The sequence below is a fragment of the Leptidea sinapis genome, chromosome Z, assembly GCF_905404315.1.
Source record: "Leptidea sinapis chromosome Z, ilLepSina1.1, whole genome shotgun sequence".
NCBI lineage: Eukaryota > Metazoa > Arthropoda > Insecta > Lepidoptera > Pieridae > Leptidea > Leptidea sinapis.
In genome coordinates this window covers 1814177-1824675 of record NC_066312.1, presented here as the reverse complement: position 1 = coordinate 1824675, position 10499 = coordinate 1814177, and the positions used below count along the sequence as shown (strand labels likewise).

Below are 10499 nucleotides of genomic sequence, written 5' to 3'. Positions count from 1 at the left end.
CTTACTAAATCGATAGACAGTTCAGTCATGATAAAATTCTTTTCCAGGTTCAATCTAGGTGTATGCTTCGATATGAACTCATTCGTAGTAGATAAGGTAACTGAACGCTTACCTACCGTGTCGGTTAATAATTTAGCCTTAATTAATTTTAATAATTTACCTCTGGCTGACGATAGTTACTCTATTCCAGGAGACATTGATTTGCTAGTTGGAGCTTCAGTCTTTCCTCACCTTCTTTTGTCCCACAAGGTTCAAGGTCAGCCTGATTCCCCTTCACCCGTCGCTCTAGAAACAGTTCTAGGTTATGTCATCGTCGGTTCTGCCCCTGCTTGTATTGATAATTGCTTGTCAGTATCGAATTGTTGCTCAGAAGATCCGCTTGATGCTGCCGTGCGGAAATTTTGGCAGATAGAAGAGATAGATGCTCCGCATCCAATGTGCCCAGATGACGCGGCATGTGAAGAAATTTATAGTAAAACTACTACCCGCCAGGCAGACGGTCGTTACGAAGTCGCACTACCATTCAAAGGAGATGTTTTGTCATTAGGGGATTCACTGCAAAAGGCAACAACGCGCTTCTATTGCTTAGAACGTAAAATGTCATCTTCGCCTAAGCTCAAGGAAGCTTACGATAGTGTCATACTCGAGTATTTAGAAAAGGGGTATATTTCGCCAGTACTTCCAGATACGGACGCAACACAGAGCTTACGGTCGTATACCATTTCGCATCATGGAGTTATAAGAGAGGACAAGGTTACGTCAAGGTTACGCGTTGTCTTAGACGCTAGTGCTAAAACTACTACACAAGTATCTCTCAATGATATTTTATACAGTGGTCAGAATCTTCAAGGAAACATATTTAATATTATGGTCAATTTCCGCCTATACCGCATCGCTTTTTCCGCTGACATACGTCAAATGTTCCTTTGTATTGGGATTCGGCCATGTGATCGCAGATTTCAACGTATTTTATATCGCTTTTCCCCGCAAGAACCTTTGAAGACATATGAATTCAACCGCGTTTGCTTCGGATTAACGTCTAGTCCATTCCACGCACTTCGTACTGTTAAGCAGCTACTTTCGGACGAAGGTGCGTCTTTCCCGCGAGCAAAGGAGACTGTCGATACAGGTTTATATACAGATGACTTTGTGTATAGTGTCGATAGTGATGAAGAAGCTATTAGTACCGCAGCCGAAGTAATTGCTCTTTTTAAGGCAGGCCAGTTTGATCTCGTAAAATGGACATGCAACTCACAAAGGGTTTTAGACTCCATTCCGCCGTCTCATCGTCTCTCTTCAGTTAAGGAGTTCGATGATTCTGAACCACATAAAGTACTAGGCTTATGTTGGTCTCCCGCTACAGACTGCTTTGGTCTTAAAATTAGTACACCCGCAGAGTCTTGTACAAAGCGCACTATTTTGTCTTGTGTTGCTAGAATATGGGACGTTATGGGTTTTGTAGCTCCTGTAGTCCTATACGCAAAACTTTTCATTAAACAACTTTGGTTATGTGAATGTGATTGGGATGACATACCACCTGAACATATTCTCCAACAGTGGTATCGTTTCAAAGAGGAACTTCCTTTACTTAGCAAAATAAAGATTCCACGGCATGTAGGCATCTTTGCTGGTGACATTATAAACATAGTGGGATTTGCAGATGCAAGTGAAAAGGCCTATGGTGGCGTAGTTTACTTCCACGTTAGAGATAGTGTCGGTCTGCGTGAGAATGAATTTCATTTGATAATTGCTAAATCGAAAGTTTCGCCTCGTAAAGTCATATCACTCGCACGTTTAGAGCTTTGTGCAATCCTTGTATTAAGTAACTTGATTACCAAGGTAATGGAAGCTTGCAATAATCGCATAAATATTCATAGAATTTTCGCATTTTCGGACTCAACGGTTGCCTTGTGTTGGGTGCATTCTTCGCCCCATCGTTGGGATACCTTCGTGGCTAATCGTGTAACTAAAATACAAAATGACCTTCCCGTGAATACATTTTATCATGTATCAGGTATTGATAATCCCGCTGATTGCTTATCTAGAGGGCTCACCCCCGCACAAATAATCGATCATCCGCTTTGGTTCTGTGGTCCCGAATGGGTTAAATTGAATCCAGATCATTGGCCAGTTATCGCTTTTAACCCATCGACAGTGTCGCATCCACCTGAAGAAAGGAATCATGTTCATGTCACCGCTGAATTTATGGAAGAAAACTTGATCGTGTCGCTTGCAGATCGCTTTTCATCTTGGTCAAAGCTTCTACGCTGTGTAGTTTTTATATGTCGTTTTGCAAAGTTATTACCGCTTCGTGAAGCTATCGTTGCGTCAGATTTAAATTACGCTGAAAATTTAATATGGCGTCAAGTTCAACGCGCTCACTTCCCTAACGAAATAGCTAACTTACAGAAAGGAAAATGTTGTAGTCCGGCGTTTCAACGCCTCAAACCATTTACACAGGATAAACTCATTAGAGTCGGAGGTCGTTTAAGGAATTCTGATCTAAGTTTTGACAATAAGCACCCTATCATACTTCCGCGAAAGGGTCACATTGTAAACCTTTTAGTTGACTACAATCATAAGTTGAACTGCCACGCGGGCCCGGATCTTTTGATGTCTATACTACGCCAAAGATATTGGATTCTATCCGCTCGTAATTTGATTCGTAGTCGGGTGCACAAATGTTTACCCTGCTTTCGACTCAATGCTAAGCCGAGTTTTCCAGAAATGGCAGATCACCGCTCTTGTCGAGTTACGCCAGCTGTTAAGCCTTTTGTACATACGGGAACGGATTACGCAGGCCCTTTTAAGGTGACTATGTCACGCGGTCGTGGAATTCGTCCAACCAAGGCATACGTGTGCCTTTTCGTATGCTTAACCACTCGCGCAGTGCACATCGAATGTGCTACTGATTTAAGCACCGCCAGTTTTCTCGCGGCTTTTAAACGATTTTTATCACGCCGTGGTTTTGTTTCGCGTCTTTATTCTGATAATGGAGGAAACTACGTGTGTGCTAAACGTGTTCTTTCAGAATTACACGACTTTTTAATGTCAAAACATTTCAAGACTGAATTTGGTCATGTTTTAGCTGAGCATCGCATCCACTGGTCATTAAATGTCCCAACTGCCGGTCACTTTGGTGGTAACTGGGAAACCAATATTAAGAGCCTAAAAACTCACTTATATCGTGTAGTAGGCGACCAAATTTTAACGTTAGAAGAGTTTAGCACTGTACTTACCCAAATCGAGGCAGTAATGAACTCTAGGCCTTTGTGTCGCACGCTATCTAATGATCCTTCAGAACCGCTCGCGTTAACACCGGCTCACTTTTTAACGCTTACGCCTCTAAATTACCTACCGGCTAGAGAAATAGAGGAAGGGCCGTTACATTTGCTTTCGAGACAAGATTTAATTGATAAGTTTGTTCAGTCTTTCTGGAAGCGATGGAAATCTGACTACTTACATACCCTTCAAATGCGAAGCAAATGGAACAAGCCAACCAACCCTATCGAGGTAGGTGATGTCGTAATTATAAAGGTTGATAACGCACCGCCGCTTCACTGGCCATTAGGGCTAGTCGAGGAAGTATTTCCTGGATCAAACAATGTTACTCGAATTGTTCGCGTGCGCACTGCTATAGGTTCATATTTGCGTCCTGTAGTACGTCTTTGTCCTCTACCTAAATAATTTTGTTACTTTCGCTTAGTTTAGGATTAGGTTAAGATTTCGATTACTTTTGTTCGCATAATAGTTTTGAAGGCAAGGCTTCAAGCCCGGGGGGAATGGTTGCGCGGAATATATGTATTTATATTATATATATTTATTTCTTATTATCCTACTCCTCCTTCAGTATCCTCTTTACCGCTTCTATATTCCATTTCCTAATGGCAGCGTACAAGGCCACAGAGATGGCGCTAGTGGTTCGCAAAAGCCTTCAAATCCGCTAATTACGCGAAGTGAATCGAAGGACGATCATTATTGCTTTCGAAGTGCCGCTGAGTGACACCGCTGCGCCGCCGCACGCATTATATTGAGATTCGCGCAATCACCGCACTAACTTTATAAATTAATTAAATACCTGTGTATGTGTCAAGTTTTAGTCATAGTGTTTCCTACTTGGAGATCAGCTGGAGACAGAACGAGCTCATCAAACAAGGTAGGTACGTTGCCTTCCTTCCGCCATATTACAATATAATCCTAATTTAAGTATATAGTTATTTCCTACCTCCTTAATTTGAACCAGCGCATACAGTCCACTAAATTCCGCAACACCAAGCTATCTCTCTGTAACTGTTTTATTTACTCCTTTGCTAAAAGTTTTTCAACCAATAGAATCGTCTATAATAAAACAAAAAAATCGCGTCATGCGCAATGCAAGAGTTTCTTAGCCAATAGGCATCGCGGGTTCTGAAACACGCTATTAATGTTTTTCGTATTTCTCAGTACATATACAAAACTCAGTTCTATTCAGTTGGGAGTCCGATAGCTACTCGGGAAGACGGTTATGCCACATGAGTAAATATAGCCATGTTGGTTGGCGGTGAGCCGTTAAGTCACCGCTTCAATGTGTCGCTACGCGGCACATAAAAGGTTGAAATGACTGTATGGTTGGTTTAACAATAACGCAATTTTCAATAATATTTGACTCTTTGAGATAGGATTCTCAACACGACCGCAGTAGCTGATTTGACTTCCTTTTTGATTATTTTTATAAAAATTAAAAGCTCAGTATAAAATTAAAGTTTTGTCCATATCAGTATGTATACTTTATACATATTTCAAGTTTAATATTAGGTACTGGAATATTTAAAGTAAGTTCAAATTCAAATTCAAATATTTTTATTCAAAATAGGATGTGAACTCACTTATTGAAAGTCAAAAAACTACCACCCATTCCAAAATGAATGCCTCAGGCCTGAGAATAATGGGCGCAACAAACTCAGCGGGTTTTTTTTTCATCAAAAATATGTTTTACAATTAAAGTAACACTTACAAAGTAACACTGTACCATTAAACTTATTATAATAATAGCCTGAGGGCGGTCGCTCCATTCCTAATCTGTGGTATCATTAAGAAAGTCATTTATGTTATAGTAACCTTTACCACACAAACGTTTTTTAACAATTCCTTTGAATAACGTAATACTTTCGTTTTGAACATTTTCTGGGATCTTGTTGTAAAAGCATATACATCGCCCCACAAAAGACTTACTAACTCGACTTAGCCGAGTAGTAGGCATCGTCAGTTTGTGTCTGTTCCTGGTGTTAACATTATGGTTATGACAGTTTCTGGCAAATTCACTTATGTGCCTATGAACATACATTACATTATCAAGAATATATTGAGAAGCAACAGTCAAGATGTTAATTTCTTTGAATTTTGCTCTCAATGATTCTCTAGGACCTAGGTTATAAATAGCGCGAATAGCCCTCTTGTGCAACACAAATATTGTATTAATATCGGCAGCGTTGCCCCATAGCAATATACCATAAATATGGTACATAACTAAAGTATACTAGTCGCGCCGTACGTAATATAAAGTAAGGATCAAAGTTGCAGGTTATTTAATGAACTGAGCTTTATTTAGACATTTTTATACATTACTAGCGGTCCACACGACTATGTAGAGATAGTTTAATAAAGTTGCTACGTATAAAAAAGGTTTAAGAAGTCATAAAGTAAACGTGAGTGAGTGAAACTGCGGGTAAGAGTTATTTAAAAATAAAAACCTTAATAAAACTCAATGTAATTATTTAATTTAATTTTATTAAAAATATTAAATGCAAAAATATTACGTATAAAATGTATACATTTCCCTGTAATACTGGACTTTAATCCTGCGTGGATATTTCGACTCTATGGTTTTATGGATCAAGGGGCTCAGATCTGGGCTACACGTGGGCTAGTCTCCCGCCATTATAAAGTTTAGAACGTTGATGTCTACCAGCCAAAATAGGATGTTCGTTCCTCGTGACCAGGTGCAGTGTCTTTCTGGAAAGTCAAATGTACATTTTTAAAAAGCGTATTGCTGACAGTTTCAACAACACGCTCTAAGACAGTCTCTTGATACACTTTGACAGATGCCGTCACTCCTATATCACAAAAATAGTGACTCGTTGATAAGCCACCCCTCACAACAGCATCACTGATTCAAGATGTTGACATCGACCTATTGTAAAGCCTATTTGGAGCTATGAGAGTAAAATAAATTATTGCGACGGAGCTTATAAGCTGGACCATCAGTGAACCCTCTCTCTTACTAATTTATAGTATCAGCAAACAGGTCGTATGGGAGTAGGTTATCATTATCACCAAATATGTTTTGTGAATATGCGTTTGTTGCATTAGTGGTTAATTAGTTTAATACCAATAATACTAAGGAGCTAATTCCAAGCGTGGCTAACTGTTGACGTCTTCTCAATCAAAATCGTTTACAGAAACAAAACATTCACTTTCCTTTTCTACCTTGGTGAATCTTCGTTAGTGATATTCTTCTCTCTTGCACGCCTTGTTTGTCTATACAATAGTATATTGTAAGTGTAGGTACAAGAAAATATTATAATTTCTCCAGTTCAGAATTACAGAATAAAACGTCATTTATTTATCGACGTGGGCGGTATCGAGTGGTATCGATGAGAACCGTTGGTATTAATAAAAAATGTATGAATAAAAAAGTATGAAAAAAAAGTTATGAAGTGAGATTATTATGAGCGCAGACCGGTAGTAAGACAAAGAATAGGATTAAGAATTTTATGTAATCCAATATGGACCCCTTTTAAAGATGTAGGAAGTTAATTTATTAGAAATGGTAGAACTAATTGTTGTAATTATTTTTTAATTTAGTTTTTTTTGTTGACTCTGTATAAATTTCATTGAATTTTCTTGTAATTCGTATTATATATATCAGTAGATAAGAGAAGATAACATCATTTATTTGTAGTCATGGGTATACATAGATGTTTCAAATCACAATAAAAGTTCTCCATTCCTTGCCCGCATGCTGTGGCGTAGGAGTATCAGAGTCCATACACAACTTATCCCAGTCAATTTTATTGATAAATCATAAACTCTGTTATTATTTAGGCAATTTTTATATTTTGGAGCAGCCTGTATGCAATCAGGTCATTCCAAGATCTTTTGCGTATCTCTTAATTTCGAAAAGAAGCTCTAAAACTATGCAGGGTACGATATATGACGACCCATATAGCCGAATGGTTAGTGACCCTGACTACTAAGCTAGAGGTCCCGGGTTCGAATCCCGGTAGGTGCAATCATTTATATGGATGTTTTTTTCCGAGTAATGGATGTTTATATGTATTTTTGTATGTTTCAGTAAGTATATTCTATTAAATATGTCGTTGTCTTGTTATCCATAGTTCAGGCTATGCCTAGTTTGGGGCAAGATAATTTGTGTAAGAGTGTGTAAATATTATTATATTATTGTAAAGGTGTTTTGCAGGACTATCCTGTTTAAGATTAATATTTATATCTCCAAATAGGTATAAATCAGTGTTCATTACCAACGGTTTACGTGTTTTATATAGTTCATGAATGAAAAGATGTTAATTTGTGTTGGTCTATAGTCGGCACATACATTTCAAATGTAATTGTGGTTTGGAGCTATGGGATATATATATATATTGTCCCATATGACTATTATCATCAAATATGATGTAAATCTTATAGATACTACGTAATAGTTATCGACTGTTACACAATAAAGAAGAATCAACAAACAGTTACTAGGTCGGTGTATTGTTCCTTTTCCTCCCGGAAAACAGAAACTTCCACAAAAAGGAATGCCGAAAGGAGCAAATATGTTTCTAAAAATGAATTTCAGATTCACATGTTTATACTCTGGGATTTATTATCCGATTTACGTAATTATTATTCGGTTCGATGCAGAATAGATGCCATTTAGGCCCATAAAAAATTTACATAGTTTGGCCCAGTAGTTTTCTTTTTATGAAAATTTTTGTTTAATATTTGGCACCGACTTAAAACCTATGAATAGGTAGCACATATAAACAGCGTTTTACTAATATGAAAGGTAAAGGAGTATTAATTTTTTAATTGTTTCATACTTTTCAGTTTTTGTCGTATTTTTTTTTTTAACAACATTATAGTTAAGGACTTTACAATTATTAAATTGACCAAAACATGTTATAAACCACATTAAGAATTAATCACATATAAAATTAATATATTCATTTATTAACTAAAACAGACGTCACATCAATTAGCAATGTTTACCAATATAATTATTATTTTACTAACATGCGTCAGTAATTAACCGAAGTCCTCCAGATAGAAATCCGAAAACATTGTGTGAAATTTTAATCTTACTTTTAGTTCCATCTCTTGAAAGCTTTACGAACTAGGTTATACATTGGTTACAATAACACATTTCGTCAAGCTACAATGAGTATCAACGGTAGATGACGCTTCAACAAAGGGCAAAATGGTTTAAAAAGGGCCTACATTTTGGGTTCTTCCGCTGTAAGACATGGTTCCTATTCTAATGCCTCCTTTGGACAGATCGGGACTGCTGCCGGCCCTCGATGACGAGGACAAGGCGGAGTGCCTTCTCGAGAGTCAGTGCGCCCCGAACGCAGCTACCGACCCAGCCCATGTTAATGAAGTAAACTTTTTTATTTTTTTTAGAGAGGAGTAAAACATTTGCGTATTGAAGACCCCGAAACGAGGCCCATATGTCGGGCTCGGGTGTAAACACCCCCTACCGACTAAAAACCTCCTCTGTGCTGATAGCCCTGACGTACGTAAATGTATTTTACTCCTCTCGAAAAAAAAAAAAACCAGGAGAAGTGAGCATTATTGCGCGGTGATCAACCAGTGTTGTGCCTATTGCCGATGTAAATAGATGCTGTTTATGTGATTTAGCATACGTGTGGTCGATCCAAGATCTTCTTACGTGACCGTTTGTTATCTCCATTATTGTGTATCTCTAAATTCTTAAAAGAAGCTCTAAAACTATGCAGGGGACGATACATGACGACCCATATAGCCGAATGGTTAGTGACCCTGACTACTAAGCTAGAGGTCCCGGGTTCGAATCCCGGTAGGTGCAATCATTTATATGGATGTTTTTTTTCGAGTTATGGATTTTTATAAGTATTTATGTATGTTTCAATAAGTATATTATATTAAATATATCGTTGTTTTGTTACCCATGCTATGTCTTGTTTGGGGCAAGATAATTTGTGTAAGAGTGTGTAAATATTATTATATTATTGTAAAGGTGTTTTGCAGGACTATCCTATTTAAGATTAATATTTATATCTCCTAATAGGTATAAATCAGTGTTCATTACCAACGCTTTAAGTGTTTTATATAGTTCATGAATGAAAAGATGTTAATTTGTGCTGGGTGGTCTATTACAGTCGGTACATACATTTCAAGTGGAATTGTGGTGTGTAGCTTATATATATACAAATAGCTGACCTGACAGATGGTGTTCTGTTCATAATAAAAAAACTCTTGCGGATGGAATTTTGGAAAATCCGTTCTTAGCTGAAAATAATATTCTTACCAAATTTCAAGTCTTTAGCTTTAATGGTTCCAGAGATATCGTGATGAGTGACTATATACGTGGAAATCTCTTATATATATATAGAATAGATGACATTTGGTCCCATAAAAAATTTACATAGTTTGGCCCAGTAGTTTTCTTTTTATGAAAAATTTTGTTTAATGTTTGGCACCGACTTTAAACCTATGAATAGGTAGCACATATAAACAGCATTTTATTAATATCAAAGGTAAAGGTGTATTAAATTAAATTTTTAATTGTTTGATACTTTTCAGTTTTTGAAGTCGGTTTTTTAAGCGTAGTTTCTTTTAATAATCATTTTAGAAATCCCAAAACATTGTGTGAAATTTTAATCTACCTTTTAGTTCCATCTCTTGAAAGCTTTACGAACTAGGTTATACGCAGGTTATATTAACACAATTCGTCAAGCTAGAATGTGTATCAACGATAGATGACGCTTTAACAAATGGGAAAATGGTTTAAAAATTGCCGTGATTTTAACATATTTTGTACATTTCTAAAAACAAAAACATGTTAGCGTTAGTGGAGCTTTAACGGTAAGGTATTATGACTTTATAAAATGTATTAAAACTCTTGTTAGCTTCATCTTTCAATAATGATTTAAAAAGGGACTAAGTTTTGGGTTCTTCCGCTGTTAGACATGGTTCCTGTCCTTTTTCCTTTTAGTACAAAGCTACCTGAATTTTACACTATTGTTATAATTCAGAAAATTTTTAGTTTTAAGTAAAGTAAACTTTTAAGTAAGTCCATCTAAAATACAACAAAAACAAACACGTCATGCGCAATGATAAGAGCACATGAGTAATTAAATGGTACAGAGGGAAAGCTTCTCAAGAGCAGGTTAAATCTAATAAGGTATTATTAATAATTATATCTCACCATCTTGTTTACGTATTTGAAAGATATATAGTGTTAAATATTTCTTTCA

The 10499-nt window shown here is 36.9% G+C and overlaps 1 protein-coding gene across 1 annotated transcript in view; it reads left to right on the top strand.

The window, feature by feature from the left end:
- The first annotated feature begins 597 nt into the window (after positions 1–597).
- LOC126978886 (uncharacterized) overlaps positions 598–10499 on the top strand; it is a 34484-nt gene continuing 24582 nt past the window's right edge. The window contains exon 1 of the mRNA XM_050828001.1: positions 598–3419. Coding sequence (XP_050683958.1) covers positions 598–3419 — 2822 coding nt within the window. The remainder of the gene's footprint in view (positions 3420–10499) is intronic.